This window comes from Macrosteles quadrilineatus, unplaced genomic scaffold (assembly GCF_028750875.1).
Source record: "Macrosteles quadrilineatus isolate MER2022 unplaced genomic scaffold, UCM_ALF_1.0 Scaffold_4__1_contigs__length_99947679, whole genome shotgun sequence".
NCBI lineage: Eukaryota > Metazoa > Arthropoda > Insecta > Hemiptera > Cicadellidae > Macrosteles > Macrosteles quadrilineatus.
Window position 1 is genome coordinate 30,758,049 of NW_026542597.1, and position 14,635 is coordinate 30,772,683.

A 14,635-nucleotide genomic window follows, 5' to 3' on the forward strand; every position below is an offset into this window, starting at 1 on the left:
TGTTTAACCAAATAATAAAACTATCTAATCATAAACAATAACTGGTCTCAGAGTTATATAACCAAACAGTTCAGCACAAATCATGAAAAGAACCATAAAATAATAGAAACAAAATTTTGTTAACACCAGCGATCGGTGTCGACGTACATGAACTAGAGACAAAATACCCCCGCCGCAGCAAACCTGCAGACTAAGCGAATTTCCACTTGTCTGATTACATTTTTACTAAAATATTTCCATAAATAAGACATATTTATTCCCAACTTAAATAGCATTAGATTTAACGAGTGCTTAGGTTTGCTGCTACGAGGAAGGTAAAAAGTGTTTTTTGACCATACGTCAATAGTTTAGTATGAAAAAAATAAATTTGCCAAGTTTTATCAACATATATCCATAAACAAGTAAATTACAACAGTTTTCATTTTCTCCATAAGAATACTGTAACATGGGAATTTTAAATTTGTACTTTTTTGAATTTTCTCCGTAACCATTAGGCATACAACAATGCTTCAATACACTAAATTATTTCTTTTTTAAGCTCTACAAATTGGTTGGGAAAGTTTTATGTTTTTAGGGTCAACAATGGGAAAACCACATTTTTACCCCATAAAACCCCGTTCCCATATGGTCCGATCATGCTGGTTCGCAAACTCGTTTGAATAAATGTAGGTTTACACGTTTATACCAAATTTCATCAAAATCGGATCATTTTTGTTCTAGTTATCATGCTAACGGACACACACACACATATATATATGAATTTGAAAAGATGGTGTTTTTGGCCTCTAGGGACCTCAAAAGGAAAAACTAAATCGGTCCCAGGTCCAGGTCTTACCATTAGACCTACGGTAATAGCTTATTCCCTATATGGGAAATTCGATAATATTCCCTATATGGGACTTAAACCTAAGTGAATGTAAGATAAATATTTTAAAATCATGATGCCAGCAGAGTGAAATACATTTTATTTTAAAACTGAAATTGTAACATCTTTCTTGGTTTATGGTACACAAAAGAAGTTCTGTTTCAAAATCACCAGCAATAAAACGAATTAAACATTCAGAATTTTTTCCTTTTCAGTTATTGGAATCTTTACTTTCACCTCAGGTTCTTCATATTGTCCAAGATCAGGGCGAGGACCGTAAACCTGCTTAGCACACATAAATAGCTCGTACACCACCAAACTTATCATCAGGAGCATCAGTCCTGTCAGGATGTAGCGGAAGTCCCAGAACAGTCTTCCCTCGTGGACGTTGACAGGTTCGTATCCGAGAGCATGGAAATCTCCAGGCTCAGGAGTGGAATCCGCTTCGTTGTATGAATCGTAAAACATCTGTTTAATGGGAAGAAACACAGCAAATATTTGGAATGACACAACTCCGTCGTCGGGTTTAGTTGAGGGCTGTTCTTCAGTTTCTGAGGGTTGTAGAGGTTCATAAAGAACTTTAGCCTCTTCTGAAGGATGATCGATGGATTCAGCCTTTTCTGAAGGATGATCGATGGATTCAGCCTTTTCTGAAGGATGATCGATGGATTCCACCTTTTCTGAAGGATAATCGATGGATTCCACCTTTTCTGGAGGTTGATCCACAACTTTATCTTTTTCTGAAGGTCTCATGATCTCCTCAGATAAAACTTCTTCGTCAAGCTCATCAGGACTGACCAGTCTCCACTTTCCATTCACCATGTGACGACACAGACAGAAGTCTGCTGGTTTCTGACATATTGTCTGGTAGCTGTGCGAGTCACACAACTTTTTACATTCTGGGGGCGGTACTCCAAAGTCACAGGGGACTGGGGTGCACTGCCCATTGTCTGTAACAAATATCTACTGTCACCAGAGAAATTCTGCACTGCAGCAACAAACCACTGTTTCACACCTTTTAGGTTTAGCAAAATGTGATCTGCGCTAAACATTTCAAAAGTAAGTTTTAAACATCTTTTGGCTTTTTAGAGCAAGCAGGACTTTAATACAGAGAAAGTTGGTTGGTTCGATGACCTTCTTTCTTTTTGTATAGAGGTGGACCTACAGCTGAGGGCCACGAGTTATAGAGTTATCATAGCTAAAAGAAAAAGCCATTAAAAGTGGATCGGATTTGAACCCAAGACATAATTTATAAGCTCTAACGACTGGACCAACCTCAAATGCATACCTTATTTACAAAGATAACAAGAAAGCTCTTCTAAATTGTTTCACTTTAAGGCATGTTAAAAAAAAAATTTGATAACACATCCTAAAGTTGTTTCATATGGTCAACAACACTTTGGAGGAAAAAAAACAACACTGCAGAGTAGCTTTTTAGGTTAAATGTTTTAAAATATGATTTAGGTAATGGTGTGGACAAAAATTGTGAGCATCTACTCTGAATCGTCATGACTCCATGAACTGTTGTATATTTACCAATATGTTCCTGTTTGGGATGTTCTCCCCTCAGCTCTGCGTGGTCTACGCCTCCGTTCACTCCTAGTGTGTAGACGGCCAATAACAACACCACTCTCCGCTCCATGTCCAGTCTAGGGACACATTATTCTCAAAGATCATTGAAATAAACTATACAAACATGCAATAAATGAGACCGGAAAGTTTTAAATGGTGGGTAATGGAATATGGCTGAGCATCCAATAACTGTGTGCCGTTTGCTGTGTATAGTAAGAAAATTGCTATAACGGGCGATCTTGTACATTCTTGTGTCGTCAAGGGTGTACAGTGTTGCTGTCAGCTGCGCTGGAGATGTGATTGGAAAATTATGTTGATTATACATAATTCCTTCCTTGATGTATAAATCAATACTCCCATGGCTACCTCCTCCTAAAATAAGCCAGAAATGTGGTGGCGATCAAAGCGCAACAAACTGTATCCAGGTCCTGTATGTTGTAGTTCTCTGAGGTAGTTATCAGAGTGAACCGTCTACGTCAAACCAAAAATGTCAACATTTGAGTTACACACAAGTTCACACATTTCAGTGAACCCAAGTCCAAATCTATATGACTGTGGCGACTAGCGCCACGTCTGTTGAAGTGCCTCGGGGTTTAAAGAGTGTAAGTCCTCTGGCATTGCTCCACCTCCCTCTCAAAACAGTTTCCAGACACAGTGACAACCCTCTGACTGCCGCTATGGCCACAGTCAGTTGCAGCCACCGCGTCATGGCCAAGATCAAGAAAGAGGAGTAGACATTAAGATGATATCACCAAGACTGCGAGAGATCTTCACGAGTGTTGCGGCAATTGCAGGAGATAATCAACAAGGTGTCGCCGAAACTGTAGGAGATGTTAACGGGTGTTGTGGCGATCGCGAGAGAAGATCAAGGTGTTGCCGAGACTGCGAGATATGTTCATGGTTGTGCCCTCTGCTCTGTTGGCACTTTAGCCCATCTAATTTTAGAATTATAGCTTAATTTATATTCATGAGCATAGACAATATAAAAGAGGCTTCAGAACTAAGCCGTCCATAATGGTTAATAATGGAACATGTTCATATTGGTTTATTTTTTATAAAACTTTCATTTAAAATGTAATGGATAAACCCCGGCTAGTACAAACCGTGGCGTTTTCCTCAAAAATAAATTTGTAAGTTCCCCACAAGTACAACAGTCCATCTTGGAATGGAAGATTCATGTATTTTCAACTTAAAAAGTAGAACCTTTTACTCTATTGCAGAACCTGCACTGGTAAATTAATACATACGTAATATTGTGCCTTTAAAATGCCTAATGGCAATTCTTGTGACTTTTATACTTGGGCAAAGTATCTAAAGAAGGTGTTTTTATGGTTTATTAAATGTACAGAATTTAGACAGCCAAATAATACTTACGAAATAAGGCTTTGCAAATATTTTTAATATTTTAAACTATATTCTGCAAGACCGAATGCCAGATCACTTACTGAACTAGCAAATCGCTCGGCTGGCTTCATTAAGTAACAGATGTACAAAACATCATCTAAACAAACAGTTGGTGGCACCCTCAATTAATTTAATGCTAAGGTTAAAATAGAGTTGTTATAAAATGTCGATTGACAAATTAACATTTAGAAGAAGTCATTACTGTGGATTTTGTTTTATTAGTATATGAAATCATTGGAAATTCATGTAATGATATTTGTCAACGTCTTGATTATCATTTCACGTGTAGGTGTCACATTCATTGAAGGCATGTTTAAATAGTCTTCCAAATAGTCGATGATATTCACAATTAATTATACTGTAAATAGAAGAGACATAAAAATATAGTTAGATAGTTGTAGTTAGATACATAAAAATATGATATAATAGCGATCGTTTTTTGGCCAACCACACCACACCAGTCATCTGAAATGGATTACACTGAATACCGTACGCTAGTCACAAGGAACGAGTCTAGATGTAAAATTCCAACTTTCGTAAGATTAAACAAAAATTAGGTTTCCAAAACATAGTAAACCATAGAAGTGGGCAAATATTTTTTTTATCTATATAAATAAAATTAGAGTTTTGTCTGTACATTGCTCAGAATTATATATTTTTAGGTTATTTTTACGTCTTATACATTAAATAAGCAGAAACGAGTCTTATCTCAATTTCTGTCTGTCTGTCTGTCTGTCCGTCCCTTTGTCTGTAACACTCAAGATGGCATTTTACGCTATCTTCTCCTGGAAAACGAGAGTACCTAACAAGATCCAAGTCATTTTAATGTATTCACTGGATTGGCGAGATTGTCTTAAGCCATTAAAATATGGCCTCACTACTTTGTAAATAATATTACGAACGTTCAAAAATGTAGTTTTGTGCGATTTATGTCAAGTTTTCGTCCAATTTTTATTGCATAATCATCTATGAAATAACGAACAGCTGTTCGGATCAAGATTATTTTTCCTAGCTGTCACTGATATGTTTACAAATGTTGTTTACAAATACCGCAACCTTTTTCAATCACGTTTTGAATGTAAATCCCAAGTGATTAAAAACGTTTTTCTTACATAACCGATTTAATTAATCGAAAGTGCAATAATATAGTGTAATAGTGTAACCGTGTAAATGAAATTAAATAACTAGGCATCATCCAGTTCAGGAACCAGAGATTCTTTGTGTATAAATTGTTCTTGAGTTTTGATAACCAGAAAGAAGACCTTGAATCAGTGTTGTATACGGCTGGGAAACTTTAAATTTAATAATGATCGTCGCCAAATGGCTTAGAAATATGGTTTCCACTCATTGATTCGGCGCTTCAATGGCGGTTGTGTAAAGTGTAAAGTAAAAAATCACAACTGCAGTGGGTGATTGTAACAGAGGTTTACGGATGATGCTAAACTCGCTTTTCTAATATGTGTTATTTTCTGTTCCTACCATTGACTATATATATAGTCAATAGTACCTACTCACCGTGTGATGCAATCGCTGGACCATACAGCCAGTAGGCCCATAGCCCATCTCTTGGGTACGTACGCCTACCCAATTATTCATAACAAACTGTTCGACGGCGATCCTTGATACCGGTACTTTTCCCTAGAATACACGGCCTACCTACTTAAGAAATAAAATTACAAACGTCCAAAAACCCAACGTTGTGTGATATTTGTCACATTTCCTTCTAATGTTATTAGATAGCCTTTACCAATCATTGTTTAGAGAATAGGTACGTTATCTATTAAATAACAAAAAGTTGTTTGTATGAGGTTGTTTTTTTTTCAAACTGACACCGATAAGTTTACATTAAAAGTTGTTTACAAATAAAGCAATTAATGGGAAATAACTTTGATTGCCGTTTTAAAACGTTTTACGAGAAAATCCAAAACCAAGAGATCAATAACCTCGGGACTTGATTAACTCATATAATTGGTCGGCTGTACTATAGTTACTGTATCAACTGTGAACGTTGGTTTTTGGTACCGGTTCTATTCCTTAGAACCGTTGGTACTGTTGGTAGTAGTAAGAATCATTTTTAAGTACCAAAAACACATCACTGTACTTTAAAAATTAGTTATCGTTGGTGTTGCACCTTATTTATTATTACAGGCGTATTCAATTTGATTGATGTCTTAACTGTACAATTTTGGCTTTTTCTTTCTTGATTCCAAAATGTTAGTTTATGCTAAGAAAACGATAACGCATTTTAGTAAAACATTTATTCAGAAAACCATAATGAATTGTTTAAACGCTTTACGTTGTTTATGTATCAATAGTTCGTGGCCTATTTTGGTAATATTTACTATAAATTGCCAATCGTCTATAGTACTTCATTTCATATAGTAAGCCGTCATTTCGGGTCATCATCGGTCCAAGCAAATATACATTGTTATGATGAAATTTGATGACATAATATTTCAGATACTAATTTTACAAGTACTTTGTTATGCTTAAACCGTAGCAAATCCTCTAATTAAGTTCTGTATTTTTGTGTGTATGTCTGTTAGTAAAGCAAATATGTCCTTATTTCTCAGTGTTTCACGGAAAGGACAAAAGTACCTTTATAATGAAAATGTCAACACGAATAAAGTGTTAAATTGGGAGGTTGAGGTAGTACCTTAAATACTTTAACCATTGTGGAATGTAACTTTCAATTATATGCCTACATTAGGGCTATGCCTCATAGATCTATAAAGCATTTTTTAGTTTAATCATTGGATTTAACATATGGACCAACACGACCCAGGTTACATTTAATTTCGAAGCATTTGTTTTGGCTTGAAACAGTCAGATACTGTATTTGCGAAGGTTTATATATAATAGTTTTGCCAGCATATCTGAAAATATGGAAACCAAATTCTGTTCTTAATAAAAAATTTTCAATAATAACTGACTACAATAAGATCCCCGTGCGTAGAACGGGCACACAGCTAGTTGTTTACCTATTTGTATAGCACTAGGATTGTACTATAAGCATTGACTATATAACACTAGTGCTATAAGTTACCCTATAAAACTATGTAACTTCGTTAATATTTATTGTTATTATTGTTCCTGCATGTTAACTAGTCTTTATTGCCACTTGCTGTGATATTTATTATATATTTATTTTCTAAACTTTGTTTCGTAATTATAAGTGTAGGTAGTAGATAGCTGTAATGGTCACACGCATGTATTATTACGTCATCTTTTTTTGGCCATCTGTAAAAAATTGCAATGTACAATGTAAAATGGTGTTTGTTCGTATATAAATAAAAATAATTAAATAGGTAGGCTAACTGGGTGTCAGATCGGAATTGTTTCTAAACTGAACTGTGGTATAATCCATTCATATTTTTTTTAAATTTTATATCTGTAACACAAGTAATGATAACTTTTTTTCCGATAGAGTTTGGAATACGTTTCTCATCATCTGTCACGTGGCTTTTTGAGCCAAGTTTACGTTGTCACACGGATTTCTTTAATTTGTTTTGATTTTCTGTTTATATTTTGTTGTTGTCGCTCAAGTTATATATGTGTCCGAGAAAGCGATAACTTGAGTAATTTTTGTCCGATTTTGATGAAATTTGGTTTGAAGGTGTAAGGCAGGATAAACTTGAATGAGCTCGCGAACCAGCATGATCAGACCTAAGGACGGGGTTTTACAGGGGGTTTTATGGGGCAAAAATTTGTATAAAATATATATAAATTTGAACGAATTGTGTTTTTGGCCTCTGGAGACATCAAAATTAAAAAGTAAATTTTAGGTCGTACCGTTCCACCTGCGGTAATAGCTACTACATGGAAATTCGCTAAAATGGCATGTAATACTTTATCAGTATTATTTGATCAGTGGTCTTCATAATCCGAATGTTTATCCCTTATATGTGTTTAGGTCGTTTATTGGCTTGATTTTAAACATTTTATTCTATCTGCTAAGATTCTTTGTTTTTTTTATGTTTACGTCATTTGTTAAAGGTTATTATTGGCAACCCATTAGGCCAAAGTTAAAATTTTACAACTTTTAGTTACTTTTAAATTAGGCATTATCAAAATTGAAACCACACATTTGTCGAAACAACCTTGGTAAGTTTGGCTAAAATATGTTTAGCCGTTATTAAGTAGGTAATAGTGTTAGAAAGTTTGCATTGAAGTCGATCCCAAAGAGTTTCGTTTTGCTCCGCTCAATAATTTATTGTAATATTTCAGGGTAAAATGTCGCACTTTGGTTGTAGCTAGGCGGTAGGTTCTAATGTTGTCAAGTCAATTATTGTAACATATACTTGTAAAAATGCATAGTTATGTATAAAATGTTCCCTGTTTGATGCTGATTCAGAATATATATGCATTTATGCATGTTTCATTCATAAAAGTATTGGCAGTTTTAGTTTTATGAGGCCACTACAGAAGTTGACCAATACTGTACTTCTGCCATCTCGCACGTCGCCGGCTAGCAGACGACCCCGCCAGAGAGTTAAAGCATTTACATTAAAGGAGTTTCAAAATACTGTATGTATTGTTAAAGCTTAATCAAGCTTCAGTATTAGCTAGTCAATTATAATTCATAAATTAACTCACTACTATGTGGGGGAATAGATAATAGATTTTTACTTTAAATGTTCATGACGTGTTGGACTTTGGTAAAGAAATTGATTCAAGAAACAACAGCTGAAGCAGCAAGAAGAGCAAATATCTTGGCGTGATAAAGGGTATGAACTAAGTATATTTTATCACTGGGGCCTAAAGTGACTCTTTTCGACCCGAGCACAAGTTTTACAATCGAGGCGAAGCCGAGGTCGGAAAACGAGCGAGGGTTGAAAAGACACTTTTGCCCGTGTGATGTACTATTTTTTTCGTCATATTGCACCATTATTTGAACGAACTATGTAACAAAACTAAAATAGTTTTAATTTAAAGATAACCTCTCAAAACTAACAACTTGTTTTCAAATTTAAGAGGGTTCTACCCGCCAGCTGTTTACCACGTAAATATGGTTTTACAAACAAGAACCTCCTGGCATTATTTAAGTGTTTATCGAGTTGAAATTAACTGTAAAATATTCACAATGATTCAAACTATGCATTGGCTGAACTGAAACTTCGTAATTGTTTCTTTAAGTATTTACAAAATTATTTTAAAAATCCGTAAATTAGTCTATTTACATGCGATTTTAACTTCTAAATAATAGCTAACATTTATTCTTGCTCCATCCACTGCAAGCTTTGATATGTTAAGAGCACAAAAAGCACACAATCATTAGAAACAATAGTTATTTGTGTAAATAGTGGTGAAAGTGGCACTTTGCTGCACACGAGAGCAATGTTTACGCACGAGCCGCAGGCGAGTGTGGAATGATCTCGAGTGCAGCAAAGGCCTTTTTCACTCGTGTTACACATTATATTTTTCCTACAGTCACTATAAAGCATATAAATAATTAGTCTTTCAAACACAATGCAGCACGTTTTTAGGTTCAGCTGGCAACACCTGTAATGGTGGCCTAGAGAAAGTAGTACCCGCGGTCCATATCACTCCGCTATTTTTCCTCGGCAAGAAATGTGCTCCGCGTTTTGAGAATATAGTTCCGTATGTTTTTGTAATTTGAAGTGGTTTCCGCGCCTAAAAAAATGCTTAAAAGGTATTTTCTTGTTTATTAAGATCGTAGGAAGGTTTTAAAAACGTAAAAAGAAAAGTCCAGAAAGTTCAGAAATACCGAAACTATAAACACGAAATGACAGGTTAAATCGTAGTTATAATAGTCAATCAGCTGCTCATAGTATAATTATCTTTAAGTGTTGCCAACCTATTTCCAAGCGTACATGGATTACGTGCATAATGGAACCACGCTGTTTTGTGTTGTTTCGTTGGAATCCTGATGTGCGGCAAAGTATAAACCGTACGGCAAAGTATAAACCGTACGGCAAAGTATAAATATGCAGCAATTAGCAGCTTTCTGTACTATAAACAGTACAAGGAAGCCAACTTTGTCGGGTGACTGTAGGAAAATTAGTTTTAGAATGTTGAGAGCTTATACCGTAGAGGCATGTTCAGGAACATTAGCATGTTTAGCCACCATCTTCAATTGACCGGGTAGAAGGAAACAATCAGCTGTTTAGTGTAAGTGATTCAATCGTATCGTATATTACGATTGTGTTGGTGTACAATATACTATCGATATGTCGAACTATTTACAATAAGGCAACAATAAGCTACAATCGATACATACTTTCGGAACGCGCTTTTGTTTACAATTGAAATTTACAATTAACTGAGTTGACAGCTATTTTTACACCCTAGGGGCTAAAAACCATTTTTACTCCCTAGAGAGTAAAAACAGCCGTTTTCAATGCATGCGTTGCGGTTCTAAAGTAGCACTTGTACTCTCTTGGGAGTAAAAATGCTACTAAGACCCGCAACGCATGCATTAAAACCGGCTGTTTTTGCTGCAGTATGACGAAAAAGCTGATACAAAACACAGAGATGAAAAGCTAAGGACTCAGCAGAAGGAGGACATAGAATATGCCTATGTAGGCTATGTACCAGTTGTACCCAATTCAGGAATCAGATTTACATGCATGGTTTGCAATAACATAATAGTTACTGCACAAAATATGAATTTTAATTGCAAAATACTGGTATGTTCACAATTTTTACAGTTGTGACTCGCACAAAACTAGGTTAAACCGTGATAGTTTGAGCGACTAATAGATAAGTAAAATGAAGAAAGCATTTACAGAGTGACAACAACACCAGAACATAGATAATATATTTGTGTAGCCAAGTGGTTGTAGTTCTCGCCTAAGAATTAATTAATACAAGGTCGTCTGTTATAACTGTGCAACTATGACGCCGGCACATGACGGCTGTGTTGTTTAAAGTAGGATAAGTTGACAATGAATGGGAGAAGAAGTTTTGTTTTGCTACTGTCCAAAATGAGGATTGTTTATTAAAAGATCTAGTTGTATTTTGTCGGATGAAAATGAACATGTTTAGTATAAAGCACTCGCAACGCAACAATCTACATGGACATCTTACACGTTCAGCTTGAAATACCCAACCATCGACTTTATATCAAATGTTCAATTTGTAATATATCACGATCACGAGGTAAATTTTACGTGGTTGTTTTTAAATATGTCGATTTCAACAAAATTTTTAATTATTTACTATTTGTACTCTTTGAATAATAATCGCAGAAGTTAGTAATATTAGTTGTTTGTAATACCAGAACAAACCATAGTTTACGAAATAGAACGTCGTATTTATTATTTTCAAAACCGGCTCATTAAGAAATAAATTGTATAACCTTTACATACTGGAAAGAAACATTCACCTCAAAATCGTCTTCAACTGAGCAACAAACAATGTGTCTTATAATTGTACATGAAAACAAGGATGGATAAATAATATTGCAAGCTTAAGATGCCTAAAGATTACGTTTGAAAAACAAAAAACATGTATACTTTCTGAATAGAATTGGGCACTTAATTCATTCGTATAAGCTAATTTTTCCTCAAAGGGCGAAAAACATTAAACAAAGATTTAACATGCACATGATTATGCTATTTTGATTACTATGCAAGCAAGTCAATGGACTAACCCTACATTTTGTTTGCAACTGGCGTAAATGTAAATACAATTTTATCAACAAAAACACAAACTTACAAAAGCGCAACTTTAAGAATTCTTCTCGCTGATTTCTCAGGTAGACACGTTATCAGGTGATAGTGCTGCTGTCAATTCCCGCGGCAAGTTCGTACACTATAACTGTTGACTAACACACGAACACGAACCGGCAGACGACGACGGTTCGCAAACATGGAAAGTGTCAAGTTTCCGCCCGACTCTTGATAACTAATTATTGTGTCATCGACAATCACGATGGAGATGTGTACAGATAAGATAAGAGCAGCTCGCTTTTTCAACAAGACACCATTTAGGGGGTCTGGACCGAAGTTAAGTTGTAGGCCTATCATTGACTATTTACAGTCAATAGTGATGGTGATATATTTGTAGTCGACTGATCAAAGCTCGCAGTTGTATTTGAAGAATTTAAAACTGTTCTTTTTCAAATTTTCATTTCATTGCAGTTCATTTAAGTACATTTTCCAAAACAGGATTAGATTACAACATGGATTAAAATAACTTCTATACGATACGATTGTTTAGTGTATTAGATTAGTACCTATACGGTATATTTTCTATTTTGAAAATTTAAAAATGCTCACTTTCGTGTAACTTATATCTCTTTGCATAGCCAAGGTCATCTAATTTTATTTACATCTGTTATCGAGGTTGTTCTATTTTGTGTATTCTGGTTACCTCAACCTGCACATACTGTATCTCTAACATCAACAGTCCAGGCTCTGTTCCATGGGGACCTCTATTGTCCAGGGTCTCAGTTCCATTGGGACCTCTCTTCTCCAGGGTCTCAGTTCTATGGGGACCTCTCTTCTCCAGGGTCTCAGTTCCATGAGGACATCTAATGTCCAGGGTCTCAGTTCCATGGGGATCTCTCTTGTCCAGGGTCTCAGTTCCATGGGGGACCTCTATTGTCCAGCGTCTCAGTTCCTTGGGGACCTCTATTGTCCAGGGTCTCAGTTCTATGGGGACCTCTCTTCTCCAGGGTCTCAGTTCCATGGGGACCTCTATTGTCTAGGGTCTCAGTTCCATTGGGACCTCTCTTCTCCAGGGTCTCAGTTCTATGGGGACCTCTCTTCTCCAGGGTCTCAGTTCCATGAGGACATCTAATGTCCAGGGTCTCAGTTCCATGGGGATCTCTCTTGTCCAGGGTCTCAGTTCCATGGGGATCTCTCTTGTCCAGGGTCTCAGTTCCATGGGGGACCTCTATTGTCCAGCGTCTCAGTTCCTTGGGGACCTCTATTGTCCAGGGTCTCAGTTCCATGGGGGACCTCTATTGTCCAGCGTCTCAGTTCCTTGGGGACCTCTCTTGTCCAGGGTCTCAGTTCCATGGGGGACCTCTATTGTCCAGCGTCTCAGTTCCATGGGGACCTCTCTTGTCCAGGGTCTCAGTTCCATGGGGGACCTCTATTGTCCAGCGTCTCAGTTCCTTGGGGACCTCTCTTGTCCAGGGTCTCAGTTCCATGGGGGACCTCTATTGTCCAGGGTCTCAGTTCCTTGGGGACCTCTCTTGTCCAGGGTCTCAGTTCCATGGGGACCTCTCTTGTCCAGGGTCTCAGTTCTATGGGGACCTCTCTTCTCCAGGGTCTCAGTTCCTTGGGGACCTCTCTTGTCCAGGGTCTCAGTTCCATGGGGGACCTCTATTGTCCAGGGTCTCAGTTCCATGGGGACCTCTCTTGTCCAGGGTCTCAGTTCCATGGGGGACCTCTATTGTCCAGGGTCTCAGTTCCTTGGGGACCTCTCTTGTCCAGGGTCTCAGTTCCATGGGGACCTCTCTTGTCCAGGGTCTCAGTTCCATGGGGACCTCTCTTGTCCAGGGTCTCAGTTCCATGGGAGACCTCTATTGTCCAGCGTCTCAGTTCCTTGGGGACCTCTCTTGTCCAGGGTCTCAGTTCCATGGGGACCTCTCTTGTCCAGGGTCTCAGTTCCATGGGGATTTCTCTTGTCCAGGGTCTGAATTCCATGGGAATCTCTCTTCCTCTTGTCCAGTCCCTCAGCTCCATAGGAACCTCGGCTATACAGGTTCTCAGATCCCGGGGAAAATCAACTGTCCAAAGTCTCAGATCTCTAGTAACCTCTCTTGTTCAGGGATCTCAGATCCTTATAGTAAAATCTCCTTTCCAAGGATTCAGATTCCTAGGGACTTCTCCTATTTGAGGTCTCAGATCCCTAGGTAACTCTCCTGTTCAAGATCTTATACCCCCAGTAACCTCTCCTATCCAAGGTCTCAGATCCCTAGTCCTATGATCAAGCCCTAGCTCTCATATTCAAGACCTCAATTCCCTAGGCTATTTCAAGGTGGCAGCACCCTAGGAACCTCCACCCTGGACCAGAGAGGTCCGGGGTCTCAGTTCCCTGGGACCTTCAACTGTCCAAGGACTCTGATCTCCAGTACCCTCTCCTTTGCAAGGTCTCAGATTCCTAGGAACTTCTCCAGCTCAAGGTCTCATATATCTAGAAACCTCTCCTGTCCATGGCTTACATTCAATAGGAACCTCTCCGGTTCAAGGCCTCTATTTCCTTGGGACCTCTCCTATCCATGGTCTCAGATCCCTATGAACCTCTCCAAAACTAAGGTCTTGGTCTCCAGTAACCTCTCTTGCCCAAGAAGGGCTCATAACCTTTGTAGCCTCTCCTGTCTGAAGTCTCAGATCTATGTCTTCTGTTTAATTAAGGTCTCAGATAAGTGGTAACCTCTCCTTTCCGACATCTCAGAGACTCTTTAAGCCTATTAAAATAAAAAAAAAGCTTGGTTTTTAATCCACCTTGAATGTACATACACAGTACTGTATTTTTTTAAAGAAAAGGAAAAATAAAAGATTAGGGTAAACGCTAGTCCCATTTTCATTAAATACATTTTTGAACTTAAATTACTACTTAACTTTTACTTACTTAACTTGCTTAATTTTGTCAACTTAAATCTTTGAATGTCCATGTCTGTAAACTTTGCGTTTTTACATTGATCCTTCAACAATCCAGCTTCAGCCTCATACTTTTTGCGGTTTTTAAAATAATTAATAAGTTTTAGGCGGGATTCCACATTCCCAAGAGATTTAATTTTTTCTGAAACCCAATATTCACTACCTTAATCACTTTTTGTTGTTGTCTCCATTCTCAGATCCATTGTCCATTCTCTTG

At 37.4% G+C, this 14,635-nt stretch overlaps 1 protein-coding gene across 2 annotated transcripts; it reads right to left on the reverse strand.

Annotated features, from left to right (window-relative positions):
• Window positions 1-942: 942 nt before the first annotated feature.
• Window positions 943-11,691, reverse strand: LOC128993245 (uncharacterized). Of its 2 annotated transcripts, XM_054417027.1 has the most exons (4): window positions 11,522-11,691; window positions 2,402-2,514; window positions 1,541-1,815; window positions 943-1,510 (listed from the first exon to the last, which is right to left on the reverse strand). In XM_054417027.1, the coding sequence occupies exons 2-4, from the start codon at window positions 2,505-2,507 to the stop codon at window positions 1,052-1,054; spliced, it is 840 nt and encodes a 279-aa protein (XP_054273002.1). In that variant the 5' UTR covers window positions 2,508-2,514; window positions 11,522-11,691; the 3' UTR covers window positions 943-1,051. The 2 variants fall into 2 exon arrangements, with proteins under 2 accessions (XP_054273002.1, XP_054273000.1); XM_054417025.1 differs by having other exon boundaries at window positions 943-1,815.
• Window positions 11,692-14,635: the final 2,944 nt, after the last annotated feature.

What these genes read in the sequence shown, in the direction of transcription:
- LOC128993245 (XM_054417025.1), bottom strand. Translation starts at nt 2,507, where the DNA reads ATGGAGCGGAGAGTGGTGTTGTTATTGGCCGTCTACACACTAGGAGTG. An exon ending in TCCCAAACAGGAACATATTG is followed by an intron (nt 1,816 to 2,401) that starts GTAAATATACAA and finishes TATTTGTTACAG; the next exon opens with ACAATGGGCAGTGCACCCCA.